General features: G+C 38.7%; 1 protein-coding gene across 5 annotated transcripts in view; it reads right to left on the reverse strand.

Moving 5' to 3' along the window:
* The window catches only part of CREB5 (cAMP responsive element binding protein 5), a 257,430-nt gene that overhangs the window by 186,899 nt on the left and 44,890 nt on the right, over positions 1-25,641 (reverse strand). For 4 of the 5 annotated variants that reach the window (XR_015773429.1, XM_014248698.2, XM_005518915.3 and 1 more), the window contains 2 exons: positions 24,821-24,914; positions 16,288-16,409 (listed from right to left, as the gene is read on the reverse strand). Coding sequence is in view for 3 of the 5 variants with exons in the window: in XM_005518915.3 (XP_005518972.1) it covers positions 16,288-16,409; positions 24,821-24,914 (216 nt within the window). In the remaining 2 variants the exon portion in view is untranslated. The remainder of the gene's footprint in view (positions 1-16,287; positions 16,410-24,820; positions 24,915-25,641) is intronic. The other variant, XM_014248699.2, reaches the window with a different exon arrangement.

A 25,641-nucleotide genomic window follows, 5' to 3' on the forward strand; every position in this document is an offset into this window, starting at 1 on the left:
AGAGGCATTCACAGCTCAAAGCAGGACAGAGATTTATATTGTCTCTTCCAAGCTGCAGACTGTAGACGTTAATCTCTCCCCCTCCTTCCAGTTACAACTCCACATGGCAGTATCTACAGGCAGTGCCACTGCACATTGAAAGAGACAGTTATTGCCAGCTTTATTCAACTTAGAAGACAAGTCGTGGTCCTACTTTGCCCTTTTAATAAGTGTCACTCTATCTCAGAAAGCATATGCTTGGTAACAGCTGTTTTCCTATGAAAACATATGGTTTCTCATATGCTTTTGAAAACACCACAGGAATGTATTTGCTTGCTAGATGCTAGCACCATGTCTCTACATCCAGGAGCAAAATGATTGGAAGGAACGGAATAATTTCTGTTATACTCATGTACTGCAAAAATACCTGTTCTTTTAAAGAAAAAAAATTATCCAGCTGAAAAGATTTAATGTAAAAAATAAGGCTCATAATTTAGAAGTTATGTGCACGACAGTATTACTTGAAGATGGGATCCAAACACCGGTCTTCTGCAGACAAATAACAAATAGCATGCTTCATGCAAGCAGTTTATAGTCCATGTTCCTGCACGAAAACAAAAGCTGGTGAGACCTGTCTCTTCTAACTGCTGGAAAGCTCAGAAGATTCCCTAGCATCTTTTCAATTGAGATATGATAAACAGAGTAGCAAAAACAATTGAGTCACAGCAGCTTATAATAAACTACTGTCCTTCAAGTAAACCACAGTATTGACCTTTACATGCTTCTTTCCCTCCCTTCATAATATTTAGGGCAAGCTAAGAGTATCCACACAGCCAGTTGCATGTCAGAGGAGGTAGAAAGTAGCTGATTTGTTGGGGTACTTTAACTCAGATGAGCTCAGTCTAACTGAACACTGAAACTTAAACTGAAAGCTAAATATTTGGGTAAATAAAGGTTCTGGCTGTGGTTTTGAAACCTATTTCAACATCAGCTGACACAGAAACTGACATAAATATGCAGAAAGTTTTCCAAGTGTTAGAAAGATAGGGAAGTTACAGATTGGCAGGAAAACAAGAAAAATGCAAAACCATGGCTCATGACAAGGTCTTACAGAAATTTCCCTTTGGCACTGAAAATAATTCCACTGGAATATTTGTAGAAAAGAAAGAAAAAATTATATTCAAACTACTTTATGCTGCAACACCAACAAAATGAAGAAAACCATCCAGTATTACTGCCAGACCTTTGAACACACCAATATCTAGGTGGTATTCCAGTACTTCTCATGTAACTTAAAAAATTTTACACCTGTGTCTTGATGGTGCTTAAGCACAGGGTCACACAAAAAAATCCCCCGTCACACTGAAGTGTTGATGTTTTATTACCTATTAACAGTGAGAGGGCACACAGAAGTCCACACAAATCTGTATCACCGACTTTACAATTTCCAGCAGATCATGTTGCAGTGCCGCCTGCAGTTAAAGCCCTGAGCCACAGGCTGCCTTTTAAGAAGGTGCTTAAGCACACAATGCAAAGAGGTCAGGAAAGCAAATGAAAGGCAAGAACTGGTGAAACTCCTGTGACAGCTTGAGGTATGGCCCTCAGGCATCTGGTGGGCCTCTTTCCATGGGTTATGATTCCCTCCTGGCAGGCTGTGAAAGGTAACACTTGCCTGGTGGGCACACAGGTCACTATGAGGATCCAGCGTTTTGCAAACTACTGGCAGATGTTCAATAAACCCACAGTGACCTTCTTTCTAAAAGCAAGCAGCAACCAAAGACTTATTAATATGCCCTGGGCATAGGAGATGTAAGAAAACAGGTTGTTTTCTTGTGCAACTGCTTCTACCAGCTAGGAACTAATGCACCAGGGACAAAAATAAAAAGCCCTCAGAGGGAACTAATACAGGATGTCTCACTGGAAACACAGTGGTCTTAAAATCATACAAGCCAAGGGAATAGAAATGCACCCTTACCTGAATAAAAGATGCTTTGTAGTTATCAAATAGAGGTATAACCTTGTTCATCTGGTTAGACACTACAAGGAAATTATGAAACCAACTTACAAAAAAATGCTCTTAATAGTGCCCATAGCTCTCAGTCCCAGAAGGTAACTGAGAACATATTTTACCTAAGGTGACTCTTAAAAGCTCAAATGAATAGGAAGGTCAAAAAGCCAAGAGTTTGTGTCATTGAGACAAACAGTTTGTGTGCTGCACTGGTCGTATCTGCAACAGAACAAAAATATCCACCATGAAATGTTATTTGCTTCTCTTTCTGTTCACATATAAGGAAGGAAGCTAAAAAAAAAAAAGAATAAAATCGGGTGTAGGCTGTCATTCAGAGGTTTCTAATCCTGACAGAACAATACAGTAACATGCTCCTGTTTGACCTCAGTTTGATATCCATAACTCCCGTCCTTCACCAGAAAAAGAAGAGGTTGATTTACAAATGCATGTCCAGTCTTTCCAAAGGTATCCAATAGCTTTGTGTAACAACAGGTACTTTCATAAAGCACAATGGTGTGAAAAGACTTAAATGTACATACAATAAAAATGAAATCAACTGCTTGAGATATCATTAATCACATACCAAATAAAAATTAATAAAGATATCTATAGAATTATGTTGTAAACCTGCATTTCTCTTCAGAATTGGAACTGGCTTTTCCATGAAGCCAGTTAATTAGCTCATAATGATCAACACATGATATATCTCTGAAGTCTCCAAAATTAAATTTTCTACTAATTTTCCAGCTGATGAACAAAAGGAAACTGCTCTTCCTGCATAATTAACTTAGCTTATACTCCTACCATGAACAGTCTATACGAGGCCATATCTGTACCAGCTATAGGACAAATTCTCATCCAGGACCTTGTTATGCATGTAGAAAAAAAATATTTTTAAAAAGCCATTGAAAATCACACTGCATATTTCAGAAACTTCAGCAAAAATTACTTCACGCAAGAGGTGATCTAAATTGTTTTCCATACACGTCCGTTGTATTAAGCAATATTTTCAAAAGATTTAGTAAAAAGAAGAGCCCAGTATGGAAATACAATGAATTTTAAGCTTCCCAATCAGTTTAGTGGATTTACATGAGCAAAATTGGTCTCTTTGTGAAGTTTCAAGAATTTCTTCATTGCAGGAGTAGCTTCTGATTATTTCTTTATTAACAATTACTGGCAGGAGCTTATCTGCTTGACAGGAGAAGGAGCATTTAAAATTACCAGAGTACCACATTGCTTTACATCCCAGAAAGGGTGAGGGTGTCTAGCTGGCAGAGTTCACGGAACTGACAGGGATCCAATCCAGACAATGTCTGTACAGACAGCACTGCAGGTTCCTTGGTTGCTCAGCTCTTTCACACTGCATTAATAGTCTTTAAATGTATCAACTCTGGAACAAGCAGAATTATTTTTTTATTTTCCTGGAAAACACGCTGTGGTATTAGGTTAGTAATTTAATCTTGTTGGCAATATAATAGTTATGGCATAATCCCTCATGTTATAAAAGTAATTGCCATAATCATAAGCTACATTCAATTATTTCTTTTCCTACATTGCAGCTGCGGTGGTTTCCCACTCCCAACCTGCCGTCCTGTTGCTGACGAGACAAGAAGGGGCAGAAAGCAGAGCTCACAAAACACTGCTACATCCCATCCCCTTCCCTTGCCTAATAGCAAGTGACTCCCCATCCCAGTTAATAAAGAGCTCCTTGTCCCTCCATTATGCAGTGTAATCTTTAAAAGATTACATTCTCATTTGGGAATGAGCCAAGAGCCAGTGGGAAATTCTCAAGTAAATTGGATAGGGAGACAACAATATGAAGGGCAGCTGGATGGAAGCACATTTTTTTCAGGGCATTCCTATTCCTGGGGCCCTCTGGCATTGTTAGAAGTCCTGCAGTCTCGGCTTTTTTCACTGCTCTGTTGTCAGGATAATGCTATTCAAGAAGAAGGGGATACAGATTAGCTGGCTTGAAGATGGAATGTGAGGAAACGAATATTGAAAAGTAGGAAGAAAAGAAGAAGAAAGCCCAATTTCTTTTAAGTCTTACCACCTTACACAAAAACAAGGAAAGAACATTTTGTTTTAAAACAATGTATTAAGAATATCAACTCCAACAGCAAAAGATGCTTTTTTTTCCTTACCCAGCTGACAACAAGAAGGCAATTTGAACACTCCATCACTAACAGCATATTAAGTATGATTTTGAAAGGAACATTTCCCTCACTGACTCTTTCCCCTTGCCTGCACCTTCCAACAGATGTATTTGCTCAGTGGAATCTACTTTCCACCCCACCCTACCTGTGATCCAGGATGGAGAAAACCACAACAACACAGGGCAGCCAGCCCTATCCCATTTATCCCTGCACATGGACGTAAGCATGTAAGTGAACGAGAAAAGCAACTGCACTTTTTGTTGAGTTTTTTTCCTTTTTCTTCAGGGTTTTTTTTGCAGGGTGGGATTTGGTTGGGTTAGTTTGGTTTCAAGTGTGTTTTGGGTTCTTTGTTTTTATTTGGTTTGGACCTTTTTAGTTTGTTTAGGGATTTTTACATATATACACACTTTCATTGTTCTTTAAAATTTTTTCTCCATAAATCACATAGATTTACATATCCAGAAGACTGGACAGCTGCCTGATATTTATTTGGTCAACGATGGCATACATATATTATCATGTCAGTACTGCACTGAGTTAGAAAATATAGAAATAGAAAAAAGAAAAGAAAAGAAAAGAAAAGAAAAGAAAAGAAAAGAAAAGAAAAGAAAAGAAAAGAAAAGAAAAGAAAAGAAAAGAAAAGAAAAGAAAAGAAAAGAAAAGAAAAGAAAAGAAAAGAAAAGAAAAGAAAAGAAAAGAAAAGAAAAGAAAAGAAAAGAAAAGAAAAGAAAAGAAAAGAAAAGAAAAGAGAAAAGGCTGTAACAAATGTCTTTATTTTTTTTAAGTAGTGGACCTTTTCTACCTCCCACAGAAAAATAAAATTTTAATCATAATATGAAATTATCACCATTATTCCCTTTCATGTTACATAATTATTTATTAGGAAGAAGTCAAAAAACAGTTCTCACAGAAGGCTGTCAGAAAAATTTGGTTTACCCATAAATTTCTGTTTATCCAAGTACAACTTTCTTCATCTGCACGAGTCAACTAACAATAGTTACCTTTTGTTAGTCCATGGGAGGCAGTAGTTAAAACACATTAAAATAGAGGATTGTTTGCAATTTAAAATCTTGGTGTTGGGAAGTCCTGATTCAGCAAACTATCTCTCTGCAGCAAACCCCTGCACACATGCTTGAAGTTAACCATATGTTTAAGAGCTATTGAAGTACATGGACTTTGGCCCCATTTCAGAAAATCAGTTATATACACATTTAACTGGCTGAGATGGATGAAGCAAAGAAAAGAAATTTGGATATAAGAGGTGCACCTGAAAAATATTCCAGCCACACAATTATCCACAAAATGAGAACTTATGTGCAGAGGTGTAATATGCATAATAGTTTTCCTGGTTTTCCTGAAATGTATATGCTGCCATTTACATTTGCATGAGTTTACTGTACTGGGAAAGAAAATAGCATAAATGGGCAAGAACCATGGTTACTTTGTCATTACAGGAACAGGCCTTACACAGATGTATACTTCCCAAGGGACATACACAGAGATCTCAGAGATAAGACATGGTGAGAGAAAGAATATCTTAGAAAAAACTATAAAGAAAACTGAAACATGAGTCTCCAGACTGACCTTCCTTTCCACTTTTTCAGGGAAAAGTTACTCTAATACCCAACATCAACTTAGCACCTTCATGTCTCCTCTTCTCTTGTACAGCCACATCCCTTGACATCTCATTTCAACATTAAGCTGAGAAACTAATTCCATTTCCTTGGATTGGGGGTGGAAGGGACAAGATGGGCATGGTGGGGAGATAAGCAAATTTTACTTTCCACATTCCTCAGTCTCTGCTCCCCCAATTCTGCTAAGAATACATCACAGGAATATTTTGATATCCCACTTCTTAAAAAACAAAGAGCTGCCTTTTTAATATCTGCTTCATATGAGTGCTGATTTTTCACTCAATCTCTCTCACTTGAACATCCTCATGATAGCCTCCCTCAGCTTTCTTCACATCTCAGTAATACTATTTTCCTTCTTCTGTGTGAATTTTCCTTTCCATTTTCCCCACCAAGTCTGATCTGTAGTAGGAACACATCTTTTATATAAGTAAGAAAGAAAGGTACTTTTCTTCCTTTCATTTCTTGCCTCCTTTAGCAACCCCTACTTCGTCATCTTCTTTCTCTCCCTCTCTAGGACATCAGGAAGAAGTCTTCCAAAAGAATGAGAGATTAACAAGGTACCTTATTTCCATTTCTTCCTTGATAGGAGAAGAAAAGGTAGGTCTAGGACAAAAAATAAGCTGCCAGATAGAAGCCCAGACAATCTGTAGATTGGGAATCTTTCACCTTTTTTCCTAGGTGTCATGTCTCAGTGTCAGTGACAAAGCCAAAAGCCAGCTCCCTTTCTGCACCTGCTTTGAATTTCCCCAGGCCTTGCTAAATCCACGAAGGGGGAGGAAATACCCCCACTGCACACACACATCCCAGGTGAGGAAGGAGAGGAGGATGAGAAAGTATCTCTTAATGTAGGAGGGGAAGCCACACTGGCCTCAGGGACACACACACACACACACACACACACACACTTTAATCTCTTTTGAGAATGAACTCAGAGACCAACCAACATTCTCTACCAATAGAGGACTTTTAAGATTTACTGAAAGCTGCTGTGGCACCTCTTACAGGCTCCATAGATAAAACTTCAACTTTGTACCTTAATGGTTTTTGTCACTGTTACCCTTGCAGTTGTCTTTTATGTAGAAAGAGAATTTCTAATCTTCAGTGAGAAATACTGGTGCAAACTTACAACTAATGAGAAGGGAGAACACCAAGCTTGCATGACAACAAATGCAAAGCAACAAATTTCCCTGAACACTACATTGTAAATATTTACTGAGACTCACAAGAAAAAAAAAAAAACAAAACAGCAAAACCTTCAGAGAACAAATTTCCAAATAAATAAATAGCATAAAATCAAAAAGGGCGCTAGTTATTTTCTGGAATTCCAAAGAAAGGGGAAAAAAAATACTTTTCCAGGCTCACGATGATTTTCTTATCCACATTAAGCATATTTTTCTATCAAGATTTCTCTTAATAATAGTATGCCACAACAGATCATTAGGCAGGAAAAAAGGGTCAGAGCAAGGATAACAAAGATGAAAAGAAAACTGCTGAGAGTTCACCTCTGCTGTTTATTTTGAGGCACACTTAACATTCGAGTCAGAGTCCTAATTGTATTCAAAGATTTAGTTCTCTAAAGAACATAAACAAAACTAGCAAGGGGTATCAGCCAGAATAAAGCTTTCTTCATAATCATAGAGTAAGGTCAGCTTTTGTTTGTTCTTTTATATGATAATCTCCACTCTTTTGTGTTGACATTTAAATGTATTAAAATGGAGAAAATAAGTATCTGAAGACTAATGGCCTGTTCCTGCAGGGGCAGCTCTTTTAACATGTTCTCATATTTTCTAGCTTCTTTTGGTTGCGCTTTCCTTATGAAGCATTTTAAAGCTTTTACACCTAATCTAGGTTAGCATGCTCTGGTTAGCAGCTTGTATCCATTGAAAAGCGAGGCAATAATCCATCTAGGTTTAGGGCTTTTTCACAGAACTGATGCAGAGCTGTGTCAATTTTAATGTCATGCTATGGAGAGTGCATGTAGCTCTCTCCACTTTAGAGGATTAAAACTGACCTCTCTTACCAAAATCAATAAGGGCAGCTTGCTGTGACTAATAGGTTGTAGAAATTCAAAGGAGACTGTAGCACTGAGTTCATTCTCCCCGTGTCTCTCCCCATCCAGGCCCAGACTGGCTGGCAGAGCTGCACTTTGACATGAACATTCACATGGCAACCCGATGTCTTTTCCCTTCCCAGGGACCAGACCAAGCCACACACAGTTTACTCATATTTCAGGGAAGAAAAAAAGCTGATATTTATTTGATAACAGTGGATTTGGCACCTTTTGTAGAGAAGCATGTGAGAAAATGGTTAATATGTATAATTTTTACCTCCCTAATATGAATTTTAAAAGGCCTTATTTTTACATATTAGCAGGACATCAACAACTACACTGATACTTCACATCACAACCACAGTTGGTTTTTCCCTGGTCTCTGAGCAAGGCTTTTCTCACTTCAGATCTTTGCCTAGTTGTAATAGGTTAAAAAATTAAATTCCATTCAAGTCAGTGAAACTGCCCCAGAGATGTATGAGGCTATACATCCCACTCTGGCCTTCATAAACTGCCATCACATATGACCAGTAGTTCTGCCTTATTTCTTCTCTCCACTATTCCTTTCTTCACTCTGAAGTACATCAGATTTAAAAGTTCAATTTTTGCACTACTGGAAATGGGACATGCTACAGCATGCACACAACTGCACACAAACTCACTTTACAAGTGAATTTTCAGTTTTTCAGTTTCATATTTGTAAGCCTAAAGGACACCAGAAACTCAGATGTGGATCTCCTACCTTACAGTGAAGATACCCTTACTCTACTGGATGTCTCCAGCTTTCAATTTATCCTGCTTGATGTACAAATTAAAAATCCTTACCCACCGTTCATAGCTTGTGGACATTTTCTCCACCTAACAATCACCATCATTGTCTTTATGCCAAAAAAACAAGACTTGCCTTGGGGGAGCAAGGGAGAAAAGCGGCTGAAGTTGTGGGAGGAACCCAACTGTAAAGGTTTAGGAGTCCCTATGGAGGTTTATAAATAGTTGACTGCCATGTGCAAAATGTGAAAGAAACCCAGTCAGCAAAAGAGCTGTTGCCGTTTTGAAATCTTCTAACTACATCTATTTAGGCAGTAGACAGTGTTATAAATAAACAATAAATCAAGAAATTATTAGCATTTGAATTTTGGCAAGATAATAAAATGTGCAGGGGTATAATCAGCAAATAATAGGAAAGATCTGCAAGCAAACACACCAATTAATGATAAATAGGACTTGGCTCTGGATAACTTCACCAATGTGGATCTCATTAGATGGCTGTGGAATCTGTTCCTGCAGCAGCCCTCTCCGAGTGAGGGAAAGGTGAGGTAACCGAAATGTCAGCACACCCAACCCTCGCGGTTCTTGGGCTCCAGGATTGTAACCACCTGGGCCAAAATGACAACCTTATGCTGCCGTGAAGGCCATGCCACGGTGTCCCAGTCTTTAACCAGTCGGCCTCCCTGCCTCAGCTTCTGGACAATTGCTCTGCAACCCCCTTTCAGCAAAGGACACCAAAAACATTCAGCTTCGCTGTCTGGAAAGAAAGAATCCTCTCCTCTGTTCACCTTGCTTTATTAACAACACCTCTTATACAGAGAAATGCCCCCAAGCAAGCAATAGCCCTTAAACAGATAAATAATTTGTACACCAGGCAGGGGGAAGGGAGAGGGGAAAGAGACCCTTGCCTTATTAGACTAAAAACAGACACACCACGTTAATACGAAGGATCAGCATATGGTTCTAATAGGCTTTCTAAAATGATTTATCAGCTGTGATTAAGCCCTTGACCAGCATGTCTATCTTCATAAATAAAGGAAAAATGCACCTTGCTCTGAAGTGTATCAGCAGTATCTTATTACCCACCCAATCATAGAGACTGCAGCCCACTCTGGGGAGCAAAGAGCTCGTGTTTAATAGCAGTGTATGCTCTAGAGAGACTGCCAAGATTTAGGGGCTTTACCTAATAGATAGACTTATAAAAGTGCCACTAAAGGAAAGGTTTATCCCTTTTTCATGTGCCATCCAGTCTATGCTGCTGAAACCTGAACTGGTAACAAGGAAGCTGTGCCATTAAAAACATTCCAAGGAAGACCAAGGCAAAAGGCACAACTTCACTGTGTTGCTGGAAGAAATGTTAAATGAAATGTTAAAATGAAACCAAATAGGCCTCCTTTTTTTGGGGGTAGCCAAAATACACAAAACATTACAAACCCCCAAACATTACAAGAGGGTGACCCAGCTTCTTTGGGACAGAGACAGTAAGAAGAAGGAAAGTGGACTGTCCTGACTGAGCTCTGCAGGATGATTCATCAGCTGGAATTCAGAAGAACATGGAAGGATGGTGGTTAGGGAGGTTTAGCAGAATCAAAAACTTATGCCCTCAAGAATTGCCTTTCTGCATGATATAGGCACTTATTGTTGAAAAAACATTCAGGTCTTCTCTTTGAGCACAAGGATCTAAACCTATAAATCTGCTCAAAAGTCCAATCAAGATAAGATAGACCTGAGAAGATAAGATGCTGTACCATCAGCAACAAGCCTAAATTAAAGCCTATTCTTGTGAATATTTCTGCAAGGTCATGAACAGTTTTGTCTTGACAGTTTTCCCCGTGCCATTATGCAGAAAGTCCCTTTTGTAACACAGCTCAGCGTGGCAAATAAGTGCCAGGAGATACGTGCTCAAAACAGGACTCATAAAGCCAGGGCCTGAAGCACCAACTGTGGAGCTGCCATCATATAAAACACAACAAACCACCACATGTCTACCATGAAATCTATGCAGGTTAAGAAGTTAAAATCCAGCAAGCCTACCCATCTGGAGAGAGGAGGAGAGCATTCTTCCTGTCTTTAGCAACACTGAACAACAGCTGATAAATCTTTAACACACATGGTCTGTGGGATGCCCTGTGCTGAGACCAAGGAGATATGGAATCAATCCGAGGCTCTGCCACAGACTTCCTGTGCAATTTTCAGCATGTCACTCGAGCCCAGATCCTTTATGGTAGCTCTCTGATTTACTCCTGCTTTGTTTCAGTGAGAGCAAGGCACCCAAATGTCTTTGAGGGTGTCTATCAATCTTTTGGGGCCATGCTGCCAAAGAGATTTAGGAACCAAAAGAGACAGAAAGCTGTGCTCTTGGCAGAATGGTGGAGACCCAGATACGCTGCAATTCTCATTGCACATGTGTGATTCCTTCAAGAGCTTGGTGTCACACTACAAAGGCTCTAGAAAGCAATGTCCTCTGGAATCTGGTTTTTCCCTTAGAAAATAAGAGACAGAGCACTTACCTTCTTCTTAGGAATACTGCAAAAGTAAATTTAATTAAGAAAAAAAGGGGTGTTGCAAGCCAAAAAATGATCTCAAAAAGCGGATCAATAACCCGATGCAATTAATGCATATGAAAATCCAGAATAACCCTCAGAAAAACTCAGAGTTATAGTGTATCTTTCCAGTACTTCAGTGAGTCACCCAGAAAAAATGCTATGGTGTGAGGATGCTTGCATCTTCACAGATATAGATGTTATATTTAGAGTATAGGAACTATTATACTGAAACCTTTGAATGTGGGGTGATACTTTGGACTTTGAAATTTAGTGTTTTGAGCTATCACCTTGACAACAGCTTAACTGATTGATAAAGTAACAGCTTGAAGCTATTACAGTACCTACAACAGTCGTACCCTGGCCCTTAAGCACTGTATTAACATAAACAATTTCTAGTCTTATTTTGTGTCTATTATGATATAAAAGATACTTAATCTCAGTGGGAAAATAAGAAATTAGAGGGCCCTTTATCTTAAAAAAATATAGATGGTCTTACATCATGTTTAGACAAATGTATGGAGAATGTACGTATGTGTATTTATGATGGCATAATTTTTTAAAAAATCAAAACATTAAGCATTTAAACATAGGTCTTTTCTTCCATTGTACAGACTGTCTGACAATGAGTCAAAAGTGCTCCACAAACAGGCTTATGAGTTTGTTGGTTTGTATTGCTTTACAAGTGAAATTCAGCCCTTTCAAAGCACTTGCCTCTGAAATATCTACCAGCACACTGCTCTTCTCCAGAACGCTACTGGGGTTTCAGAGTACTTACAAGGGAAAACTGGGGCTAATTTGTCACCCATCAGCCAAGCCAACCACCAAAATGAACCTTTAATCCCTGCTCTTTCACCAAGGGAGTGCCTTGCCAGCATTACTGCATGGCCTATTAGTATTACAATACAGGCCTCTAAAACTCAAACACTTACACAATATGCTTTATCAACATATAAATATTTTTTCTTCTCATGTAAGGCTACAATATCACCCTTTCCTGGCTAAGGGCCCCATTTACTGCACTGCTAGTTTCAGCTGCTGTAATGTCAACTATTAAATACAGGAAAAATCCCTTATGATTTTTCTGTATTACTTTTCAGAAGAGGGAAAGACCTATGGGCTAGATACACATTGCATGAAATTTAAGCAAAGTGTGGAAATTAATTTTGTTTTTCACCAAACTATACTACTCTAGAGACAGATTTTATCATGTCCAGCTTGCTTTGAATTATATCATCTTCCCTATACTCATAGACTGCAGTACCAAACTATGACATTCAGCAAACATTTGCAAGAAATTTCTTCTGGAGGTCAGAGAGTAACTGAGTCCAGCATGAAATAGTGATGTGCTATAAGCATGACAAGTGCATTTTATCTACTCCCTTATGCTGATACACAGAAATATACAAAAGGTAGAAGGAGACCCTAGAAGGTGCAAGCCAAATATGTGTCTTTCAAATACACATCAGACTGTAGCATCATCCCTTGTTTAACACAACTAAACTGGACACTCAGGCTTTTTATTTCTTCTGCAGATTGAAATTATTTAACCACTGTAGGCTTTGTGTTTGGTTTTGTTCTTCTTCTTTACCAGACTACTTCAATTTGCTGATGTTTTTCTAGCAGTGAGGTGCCTGCCTTAGGATAGTATACTTAGAACAGGAATATTAGGCCATGCAGAGGACTAATGAGCTTCCTGAACTGACACTGAACAACTCACATTAAAACCAGGCTGTAACTGAGAATAGCCATTTCCCTGCCTCATTTGCATAATTTACACATTATCTTGCAGGACTGAACACTGGGTAGTAGATTTCAAAATTTCAGGATAAGCCTTAAGAAGTGATGCATCCAAACACTAGCATATGCAGAATGTGATTTTAAACATGCCCTCATGTTGAAAATATTCAGCTCACTATTTGTAAATGCTATTTGATGCAATACTCTCTACAATCAGCATATTTCCACTTTTTCTCATTCCACACAGGGAGGTCAGGCTAGATGCATTTTATTGAAGTGGGTCCACTACATTATTCAAAAACAGACCCTGATTCTTCCCATCTCTGACATTATCCTCTCAGCCCCAACTCAATGCTCAAAACAAGATGTGACAACAGGGCCTATCCAGTAGCAGCAAAGGTCATGTGTTTGCAATTACAACCCACTGCAAATGCTTTGGATACCAAATGCTCCAAGCAGTGTAAGCCTAAAACCTGCAGCCAGCGGGCTAAGATGGTCATGGGATCTGCCAGCACTACCTGCCTTGTTGAGTTGGGTTGCGAGTTTTGTCTGGGTCTGAGCTGTCAATTGCTGTCTGCCTCAAGCTCCCAATAACTTCAATATCTACAATTAGAAAAATAGTATAGGTATGCTTTTACCTGTGCTAACTTTGGCGGTGAATTTGGGTGGTAGGATGCTTGCGTCAGGAAGAGTGCCATCAAGAGGATGAAAAAAGCCTCTTTCTCACATGCTTATCCATATATTTACTGCTGATCTGTAGCATCCCTTGCATTTAGGGAGCAGGCCTTTGTCTAGGAGAGACTTCCAGCTAATATAGGATGGTATGAACAGCAGAGAAGCCACCACCAACTGACAAACTCACTTCCATTTATAGCTTTATTTTTCTCAGTTGAGGTCCTGGAGGTCATCATCACGGTTATTATTATTCCTTGAGTCCCCTCAGTCCCCGAGCAAAGGCTAATCCACATACATCGTCAGAGGTGGTCCTTGACAGATGATCTTAAAACCATAAGGCATGCCAAGTGTGGGAGGCATAAAGAGACACTTCTTCCACTTTACACATGAGCAATTGCGGCAGAAGGATGTCAAGTGATTTATTCCTGGATAAGAAGCTGGGATATTAATGCAAGTGCTTTCCACTCAATAGTACCTTTACAAAAAAAGGTACACATGGTGTTCCTAAACCCATGCACTCACAGCTTCACAGCTAATTTAGAAAGCCACCAGTCTGCATAATCAGCTTCATCACAACAAATTGTCATGGATTATCCATAGGTTCCCACCCAGAAGATTAAAAAAAAAAAGAAAAATAAGAAAGAAAGAAAAAAATGCCACTACTTGAACTTTATCCTCTGACTTTTCAAATTATAACTCTCAAGGAGCAAAAAAAGCCAATGAGAAATGAAAGTGTTTTTCTGTTACAAGATTTCAGTGTCAAGCTGTGCGCTAAGCCACAGTGATATACTAAAATAAACAAAACTGTTTCTTTCAGAGTCCAGAGAAATTAATATGACGAAAAATATTTTTGGAAGACTTTTCTGTGCAGTGAGTAAGACTTCCACACAGTTGACCTTAGTCTCCATGTGTTGGTAGGTCCATTAGGCCAACACTACATCACACTCCTATTCCAGGGACAGGCTGTTAGAAGCATTTCCTTAGGGACAGCTGCAACCCAAGGAGTCTCCTTCTGTCTTGGCCTTTGTCTCTTGCATTTCTGCAAAGCCCTACTGGGGCCCGCTTCAGATTCCTATCTGACAGTCAGTCAGTAATGAACATACAGCAGACTAATTGGAAACACAGAGCAAGTGTTACAGGTTAGCCAGCTAGTGGAACTTCGGCCCCTTTTTTTTTTTCCCCTTTTTCTCCTTTTCTTTTTTATTTCTTTTTATTTTACTTTTTTTTTTTTTTAATTTCCCACCCCCATGATCAATTATTTGCTTCCTGGAGATCACCAATAGCAGCTGCAGGGGTTGGTAGGAGGGAAGAATAAGACTCCCAGAGACTTCTAAACAGCTGGAATTATCAGGTAATTTGATGCCCTTGTCTAGGTTTTAATCAGATTTTGCAAATATCCCTCTCAAGCTGAAATCTCTCTACAACATCAAGCGCTGCAATCTGTGGCTAGCTGTACTCAGGTCCACCTCAGTAGATTTCTCCTTTTCTCCTACTCCTGCAAAATAAACAGCAGGCACAGAGAACAACTTAGAAATCCTGTAATGGACAAAGAAGTAGGAGTGTATAAAAATGTTCTCCCTGGTTCCAACTAAGACTCCCCTCAGCAGAACCTAAACCGCAAAACTTTTAACAGGTCTAAAATGAGACACATTTATCTCAATACATGGCTGTTTCCTAACATTTGTCCAACACAAAGCCATGAGGGTTAGTCTGTGCTATTTTCCTAATACTCACCCAACACTTGAAGTCTCTCACATTTGGACACTTATTCCTTGCTCAGCATACCATGACACAGCCTCTCTCCTCCTCTATCTGTCCCCAGACTCTTTCCTTACGAACCACAAATAAACCATACCTAGACTTCCTTCCTTGCAAGCCAAAACCAAGCTCTTCTGGACTCCCTTCTCTTTCTACAAGCCTGCTCTCCTGTTCTGCACCTCAGCAGGCAGCTTTACCTCTTTTCTTGCTGGCCTCTCTAGTGCATTAAGCTCTTTTACAATTCTTTGAAAATTTTAACAGCCCTTTAGGATCCCTGAAAACACTCTTTACTATCTTTGGGTACAGGAGTACACTGACATACAAGCTGGCCTATATCATTCAACATAAACTTCAGATTACTGACAGAATAACTTCAGAATAAACTAAAAGAATACTAATTGAAAATGGGGTATGTAATCTGCTAGGTATTTCAAGTCAAAGCTTCCCCACTCAACCTGAATCCTTTACGAGAAATACAGAAACACAATAAAGCTGGTACTGATGATGAATAAATCCAACGGCCCACCGTGTTGTGGAGGAATTAAAAAGAAAAAATTTTGCTCTTCAGTAAATGCCCCTTCATAAGCCAAATTTCCCTGTAATGTATTTGAGCCAGTTTGCAATCCTCACTTCAAAGATGATATAATTTTCCCAAGCCTTTCCCTCAAGAGGTGTGTGGTTTGTGTTAGAGTTTACTTAAAAGCAGAGACTTGGAATCAAACCCTGGCAAACACAGTTACACTTTTTTATTTTATTATTTAAAACGGGTTTTTTTTTGGTTTGGGGTTTTTATTTCTGTCAACTGCTTCAATAGTTTTAAAAAGCATGTCACAATTTATAGTGCTACCGAGTTTCTATCCAAAAGGTTACTACCAGGTAGTAGAGCTCAATATGCTTTTTCACAGATTAAAGGACACTTCCTTTAATGTTTCAAGGAATCAGAAGGTGAGGAAGAGCTTGGTGTGCTCACACTCACCCTTTTGTTGTTCTCTTCTTCTTGTGCCTTCCTGAACTCGTGCTCTAGGGAGCAGTCGATGTCGTTGAAGAGGCCGACTTCCTCACAGTTCTTCAGAAACCGTGTTGGTGTAGGGGTCTGATCTGAGAACAGGACAAGAAATGATCGTTGGTGCTTAATATTAAAAGGAGGGGGAGATAATCAAATACTCTTCCAGGAAAAGAGAGGTTCTAACCAAACTTCTCTTTTCCTTCCCACCCCTTTCTACCATACCATCATCAAAAAAACCACACAGCGCTGAATTTCGGCACTAAAGGCTGCAGGCAGCCAGGGCTTGCCATCGATGTCCAAAACCAGGCAGCAGTCATCATTTGGGCAGGAAGACAACAGCATGGGTTTTCCCAGGGCACATAACACAAGTGCATCTCTTTAACATGTGCAAATGGTCATTAGAACTCTCTCTAAACCTCCAAAAATAGGCGCATGCAGAACAATGCACAGTACATCCTATAATGCACATATAGACCACAGCACACATGTTAACTGCTGTGGATACACACTAGTCAAGTGCTCAAATACCACATCAAACATATGTATACTTAGCAAAAAAAAGGTAGCCATAGCAAGAAGTTCTGCTTCCAATACAATTTTTGAAGGAAGAGTTAAACAACATTTAGAAAAGCTATGAAAAGTGAAATTCTGGCCATGAAGAAGCATCCTTTTGTATTTTATACCTGAAAGCGTTCATAATACATAATACATGCAAAACCATGAAATCTGGAGACAAAAAAATTTTAATTCCTTCATCTCTAGGATTTTTCTGCTCTCTCAGAATTAATATAAGAAGAGCAGTATTCTCTTTAATGTCACAGAAGAAGGGACTGAAGAAATTACAAATTTTTCTGACACCTTTTCAAAAACCTGCAAGACAGACAAGCTAAATTGCCATGAAGACTTTAGTTTCAGTGATGACCTTGGCTGGTCTTTCTTCAGGAAATGAAAAATCAAGCCTGTATTTGGGAACCAAAGACTCCCCAAAGCACAGGTCTGAGGCACCTCTATTCATTCTGAGGCTAGTTCTTAATTATTCCACCTTGGCTCCTTCTTCTCAAAACTCTGTTCCAGCTTGAGATGCTTTGTACCTGATTTTACAGAAAGACTGGACTCACTTCGTTAAAAAATAATCTTCAGCATAGTCCTTGACAAGCACCTATTGTTTGTATTTCATTCTTTAAAGAACAAAAACTCTGTCATATTAAACCCCGTTGCCCATGTTGGGTCAAGTTCTAATATTACCCCCTTACAGCAAACAGTTACCTGACACAATGAATTTTACATGATCAGGATAGAAATGCACATCAGCCCTTAATTAAGCACTGCAAAAGCAAGGCATACAAAAGAAAATGCAGGTTTCTCTTGGAAACTAAGGAAGAGGATCAGCCTCCTCCACTATAAAGCCAAGAGAAGTCAATTTCCACCTGTATCAAGCATGGCCCTCCAGGTTTGATTGTCTCAGGCAATCCAAGGGCAAAGACACTCATTTGCATTTATATTTCTGATGGAACATCAGAATGAAAGTCCTTAGTATTAAAATTATTTTTTCATTTATTTTGGCTTGAGCATCCTACTTATGAGCTTAAAGGAAACAAACTTCAAGTATTTGGGAATGCACGCTTATTTATCTATTGGCTTTCACAACTAACTACTGTATTACCAGAGTTAGAGACATAACTTTCTAAGAATCCTGCAAGAATGAGTTGACAAGGTGCTGGCATTGATGGGAGCTGAGGACACTCAGCACTTTACAGTTCCATATCCTAAATAAGCAGTGCCAAACAAATTTGTAGAGTAATCTCAGTAAATTCACTAGATTTACACCAGGGTTGATTTTGGCCCTTGGGCTGGAGCTCATTCTGGAAATGAAGTGTGCTAAAATGCAGTAGAAAATAGATTTAATTTCCAAAAAGGATTAAATGATACTTTAGTGAACATTTTCTACATTGTTTTGAAGAAAATCAAAGGCAATTGTTGCTAAGCCTTCCTGGACACATTGGTATCTAAATGTGAAGTAAATAGAGGAAATGTTTTTTTGTCAAAGTGGTATATCCATATCAAATAAGCAAAGTTTCAGGGCCAGGATGAGTAACTATGGTTTCATGAAGAAGTTGACGCCACCACTTTCATTAGAATCAAAAACCCTGGGTTTCAGAGTTGCTTGGGCCTAGAACTGACAAAAAGCCCCAAACAAACAAAGAAGACCAACCTACAAAAAAAAAACAGTTATCTCACTGAAGTAAATCCATTTTAACAGTGAAAAAAAACAAGCCAGAGTAAGACTGTGACTTTAAATGCACAAGGGCCTCAAAATGGTTTCTTTTCTCTGCTCCTGCTGAAAGTCTGTCTTCTGCACCACAAAATAACCAATGGTATTGCCTACAGCTGACTTTCCAATTAACTATTTAAAATCTCAGATCAAAATTGATACTGACACTGTTTACACCACCTACATATTGAGATGGTGATCTTATTTTAATACTAGTCTCCCTATACTGCTGCTGTAGTTCCTATGTTCCAGAAATCAGACTGGCAGGAATTCACATCAAGATTTTTATTAGAACAGACAGCCCCTCGTTTCTCCCAACTGAGGAAGGAGCACCACCAACCAGCCAGCCTAAACTTCATCCACAGACCTCCTGGAAGACAGCTCAGTCAGATGTAAAACAAGACCTGCCTTTCTAGTTCTAATACTTCAGCCTTCAACATCCACAGAAACCAGAAGGCCACAAAACCTCCGTTTCTATGAGAGCAGAACTGGATAAAAATCCAGACTTTAAAATGTGGAGACTGTAGTAAAGTAGTTACACTGCACTCGTTGGTTTCAGGATTTCAAGGCTATCAAGTCTAATGATCTAAGTCTTGATTTGCTCCTGAGCAACCAACTATTTTGCCTCTGAAAAATACCAGTTCTCCTTTAGGATGTGGGCAAATTAGTAGAAGAAATTACTCTCAACACCACAGAAATTCTTTTACCTAGATTAGGAAAGCCTTTGTGTTTTTATTGGGAAGAGTATCACAAAGAAGACCCTAGCATAAGCTACAAAATCAGGTCTCCCAGAATTAATAAAATATTCCTAATTCTCAGCACTTAAAAATGCATAAATAGTTCCAACAGCTTTTGCCTGACCTCATTGTTCCCTGTTGGTACAAACAAAGCTTTTGTTGCTATCACCAGTGCCCACAACTATTGCAGACTCACTGAGAACCGGGCTCTGATTTGTTGCACTCCAGCAACTGGATGAGCCAGACCCATCTGGACCAAAACTCAGACAGAGCCAGCACCACTCTCAGCATTCCTGCTGAGGACACACGTTGTGTAGGAAGCTGCTCTGCAGGCACACTGCTACTCACACAACCCAGGACTCTAATGTCACAAACTGTATTTTGTATTGGCAGCTTGGGATGCAGCATTATCTAAGTTAACCCTGACTGTTATACTGATCAGCTATCCCAACCCAGTCCCATTGATCAACATGTAAAAATCTTTCCATCCTCAACTGGTTCCATCCCCTAGAGCTAGTTTACTGTCCTTTGAGGCATGTAGCTCTTGCCATCTGTCACCTCATAAACTAAAACCTAATCTTTTTTAAACTCATAGCATGCTTTTTTTGTCATCTGATAATTACTTAGGAAGTTTTGTCTATCTCAGCTTCATCACCAGCTTAAACACAGATTTTTCAAGCTTCAGACAAGGCAATGAAAATATTGTTCAGCCTTTTACTCAGGGGAATGAAAAATCAGCCTCTCTGATGACACAGTGATGGCCAGAAAGGCTGCAAGAAACATTGAGTTTAAATAGGCCTCAAAAATGTAAATTGCACCAGAGCAAGCCCAAATGATCTCACCTGTGCAGATGCCAAGTTAACCTACTGTATCTTACAGGAAGGGATTTCAGATGTACTCAGCAATCATATTCTGACCAGAATTTCACATAATGTGTATATATGTGTGTATACATACATACATACATACATACATATATATATATATATTTGTGTGTGTGTGTGTATATATATATATTTTGGTTGGTGACTTTAGAAACTTGAACTCAGCATCTGAAGTGATACCTGATTTTTCAGACTCATAAAAGAAATGTATGTGGTAAGGCAATGGGGAACTTGAAGTCTCCAGTAAAGTCAAAAGATTCCATTATGTACTCATGACGTTTGGCAATGCATGGGGCTTTCTTTGTTGTTGTTACTTTGGGGGTGTGGGGATTGAAATAATAGTCTCAGAAAGGACACTCAGTCTCAATACATTGTTTTCAAAACATCAGCTCAGGAAACACAACATTAGCTTGCTATACAGAAATTTACTTGATCCAGAATGTGTTTTGTAAAACTACTTTGAATTCCTGAGTTTCATCCATCAAAGCACAAAAGGAAGCTTTAAAGCATGCTATGAGTTTAAAAAAGCCCTGGAGAACCAAAGGACAGTTATGTGAAACAAGCTTTCATTTTGAGAAAAAAAAATTAAAATTCTGATTTGGTAAAAGATACCTAACAGCACAGCTCCAAAGTGTGTAACTTGATTCTTCATTTTTCTTTAAAAAAAAAAGAATTTGTTTAGTCTGATGTGCAGTAATAACAGACATTTGGCTTGTTCAGCTGTGGGCTCTGTTGAAGTTATACACTTACCCGTGTTGTACTTTCATACAAGGATAACAAAGTCAGAGTAATGGGGCTAGCACAGAAATTTGAAGGGCCACCCATCAGGCAGTCACAAAGACAGAGAAATGTCCTGAGAAGTTCAGAAAGGTTTCTTCATTGATTTCACAGGTTTCTACCCAAGTGCACTGAGGAGCTCAACATCATAACGCATCAACCAGGTGGAGAAAGAGGAGAGGAAGAAGTGCACCCAAACATAGATGGTGAAACTTCTCACACACAGATGAAGGCTACCAACAACTTTACTGCCTAAATATATACTCTAAAGCACTGGTTGGAATTTCCAGGAGGGGTACACATACTGGGTACAACTAATTTTTAAAGTCTTCTGGTCCCTCTGAAACTGACCAGTACATGTAAAAAAAATGTTTCATTTCATTTTTCATAAAGCAAGGGACACAGAAGCAAACAAGAAAACAAACTAACTACAGTATGAGTCCTTATACCAAATCATTTTGCACACTTCAAAATTCATGCCTAGATAAACCTCTCTGTGTAAACTACAAGGAGGAAAAAATTAAGGCAACCAAGGGTGATGTAAATTACCTCACTGACAAAGGCATTACCTGGGAAAATGAATACATTTGCACTACCTTTATTACAGGCACTTTTTCCATCTAACGAAAACTGTTTCTACTTCCACAGTGGGCTTTATCACCAAAACTCTAGAGGACTTGGTTTCAATAAATAGAATGAGGAAGGAAAAGAGGCTTCTATGTAGATAATCCTCCCAGAAGTTCAGCTCCACAGGGCTTTTAGTATTTCCCTGGAGGAAACAATCTATTCCACATACATTAATATTTTGCTGTTTAAACACAAAAGCTTTGTCACACAACAAAATGTAGAGTTTCAAAGCAATGCAAACACTGTTCACTCAGCACAACAGCAAAGAGTTGATATCTATTTCAGTCAATTTAACTATAAAGTTGCCTGCAGTGGTGACTAGCATGCAAAACTTACATAAGATATTCTGTGTTATCTCAAACAGTTCTTTTTTAGCTGGAAAGATGGAAATGGAAAACATCAATAACTCTCTATCCATATTCTTAACAAGACTTTCTAACAAACAAACAAAAAAAATACAACAAAGAGGAACAACTAACATTAATTTAAAAAGACATAATTGCATTGCAAAGTTGTGCAACAAAAGCATCACATCTTATGCAATGGCTCTAGTGGATTTTCCTTCCATTTATACAGTCAGAGAATAGAAAACTTTATGGTGTACATGGGTATCTGGAGTTTCTGAACTGATTCAAGAGATTATTTCACCAGATTTAATTTATATAAATTATATAATATATTGACCCTGCCTACATAACAGCATGTAACTTCACATAAAACTTTTCCTCTCCCTTAGAAGCTGATATTTCAGCCCCAAACATAGGTTTTACACAAAAAACAAGTTCCTTCTTCTCAAGTCATAGTTTGCTTAGTTTTAAGATGTCTTGTACAAGACCAACAGTTTCAGTGACTATTTCCAGGAACAGTTTATAGAAAACATGTTTAATGTGTGTAAAATACTACTGATATTATAGTGAACCCAGACTGGGGATTAAGCTACCTCTGTAAACAGAGTAGATAATTCTGAAGTCTACCTGAAAGAATACAGTGTGTTGTTTTTCATGACTAATTTCTAATAATAAATGGATAATTCACAACAATTAAAAGATAGTATACAACATACTGAAAAAGAAAAAGGAAGTCTGATTTCTAGCTCAGGAGAAAGAGGGGGAAAAAAACTAATACGGCACCTGGCTTATTACAGGGCAATTGCTGCTGCAATTCTTTGAACCTATTGATGACAGGAACAATTTTTTTAAAGAGTCAAATAAGCAAAAATGCAAAAAACAAGGAAGGCATGAAGACAAATGTCTAAGAGAAAAGCCTGTCTCTTTTTCCCATATATCATTAATTTTTCATTTTGAAATCTAAGAATAAAACATCTTAAACTTTAAGGTATTTAGATTTCCCCAGGGTTTCAGTGGGTAATGAAACAACTATTTTTCAATGTCTTCCTGCAGAGAGTAGATGATCTATGATGTTTCCTGTGTAAGGACTGCAAAATGCCAAACAAATCCAGCAAGTAAACACAAAAAGAGAAATCAATACACAGCAGAACCAAGTTGCCAGGCCATTACAGTCAGGAACACTGGCCATAGTCTTTGGTGTGGCTTTTGACTTTTTCACTACTACAGAAGATCATCACAGACAAACCTCAAAGAATACATCCCTTAGAAGCAATCTCGGAGTCTTTCAGGCCAGAAAATTCTGCATTAGTATGTAGAGTTGGCTAACTGCAGGTTTAGGGAGCCCAGTACCAGTGGTAGTGCTGGAAGACAGTCATTCTATTTGCTTGGGAAAGCGACCCACTGGAAGGAGCAGGACATCTAAACCATAGAGGTTACCAAACACAAACAGAGCTACACTCCTGATGACAGAATAGATTCCTTAGAAACTGCACTCAAACAAAAGTTATGCCAAATAGAAAGTTTTAACAAAAGCCAGCACTTGCACAGGGTGAATGTGCCCACAGCACAGATGTCTTTGAGCAGTTTCACTGCCAAAGGACACAGCCAAATGCAAAAGCAGCTTTTTCTCATTTGTACTTGCAAACACAGGATTCTGTGGGCATAGCTGGCATTCAGGCACTTTACAAGAACTACTCTTCAAAATGCTGTATACTGTTTCTTTCTAAACTTAGTCCACTATGGCATTTTAAAATGTAAAAGCAAAATAAATTCTATTTGGGGAAAAAGGCTGTCTAACTTCTCATTTGTGCCCAAAGTCCCAACAAAAAACAAACAAACAAACAAAGATCTAAATATTCGCAAGCCATTGTTGCTTCATTGTGACCTTCATAAAAATGGAAACAGCTTAACCATAAAAGAGTTAGTCTGCTGGAGTCCCTTTAATGAAAATATATTTGCATCTGAAATTGAACAAATTACCGTGAAGAAGCATTGCAAAAGACAAATATCACTCATATATCAGCACTGCTGAACATCCACACACACATTTGCATCATAGGGGGATTTTCTACAATTACTTTGAAACCTGAAAAATTCTAGAGAGACTATTCTAAATAGTCCATTACTATAGCCCAAAGAATAAACAATAGGAAAAGGAATAGGAGAGGAAAGAAGTAAAATGAAGGGCTAGCTTGACCTTACCCAGCACTGGCTGAAGGCCAGCAAGCCATTGATATGTGGCACAGAAAAGAGCACATAAAGACTACATAAGAAATACACTGTTCAAGAAATTATAGGGTGCAATTGCACCTAATACCAAATAACCCCTGTTTATGAAGGGGGAGGTGGAGAGAGATGGGGAAAGAGTACAGGGTATCACCCACTGGTTTACCTTTCTGGTTACGGCTGTTTGCAGTGGGCAGTTCCTGAGTCACCACACAGGTGGCTCATACAATGTGGCCCCTTCCAGTTGCTGAAGTGAGTCTGTCCAGCTCAAATAGCAAGACTTACAGCAACAGCACAAAGGCACTTCATTAACACTCTCACTGCTGGGCTCCCGAGTGCCATGCACTTAAGTGCCTGTATTTTCACTGGAACTCAATGACAGAGCTGCCAGCATGCCAGGGGTTCTGTGATTTCTTTCCCTCTCATGGCAAATGTATGAAGGCAGAAGAATGGCAACTGTCTTTTTGTTCAGAGATGTGCTCTAGCTTAATCCATCTCAACTTGTTATTTAATTGGAGCTGGGGCTTTTTAAAACCAATCTTGGAGTCATTTTGCCAGTAGCATTCCAATAGGAGTCATGCTTTCAACATCATCTGAATAGTTATCTTGACTCTTGAATTCATGTCTTCTTACCTGATAACATATTATCTGTTTTTATTGAAGGAAACTTCAAAGTCATTTCATGTTTGTGCCTGTGAATCATCAGATGATCCTCTGTTGGAAAACGCTGTCAGGCAAACACAGAAAGAGAGAGAGGAAGAGAGAAAAAAAAAAAAAAGAAAAAAAGAATTTAATTCTCTAATAAACTTTTGGCATTGGACAGAATTTCAAAAATGAGAGAGAGAAAGAAATTTATCCAGCTAGAAATGTGTCCAAATGGCACAGGAAACAGAATATTTGAAAATACAAGTGAGTATGAGTAACAAATAGCTGAACTCAATTTAGAAACACATTTGCTGCCGTGTTTTCTGGGATGACAAACCTTAAGGTGTCATGCAACTGCTTGAAAAAAAATTACAGCCCAAGTTTTAGATTCTAAGGGTCTCAGACACCCACTGTAGCTACCACAGCCTCACAAGTCACCACGTGCCTGAGGATCTGCAGTAACTGCTCTTCTGTGTGCTCTTAGCCCACGGCAAATACTAAGTAATGAGGCAAATCTTAAATCACTTTACTGGATTTTTCTGCTTTTGTGTCTTTCTGCAACATATATCTGATGAACAGCTATAAAAATAACTAAATAAGCCAGCTTTTCTCTACCCAAAAGTACTCAGGAAAAACACGTCTTTAGTTTTGGAAATATCTGATACTTTGACTTGATTGGAGGTGGCAATGAAATGGTGCACAGTTTGATAGCAACTAATTTTGACCCTTTATTAAATCAAATTCTTCTCCTTTGTCAAGCAGAGAAGGTGGAGATATTTTTTGTAAGAAACTAATCAGTGTGCTAAGTT

Source organism: Pseudopodoces humilis, chromosome 1 (assembly GCF_049639895.1).
Source record: "Pseudopodoces humilis isolate 2021_Gansu_Grassland_sample_001 chromosome 1, ASM4963989v1, whole genome shotgun sequence".
NCBI classification, from domain to species: Eukaryota; Metazoa; Chordata; class Aves; order Passeriformes; family Paridae; genus Pseudopodoces; species Pseudopodoces humilis.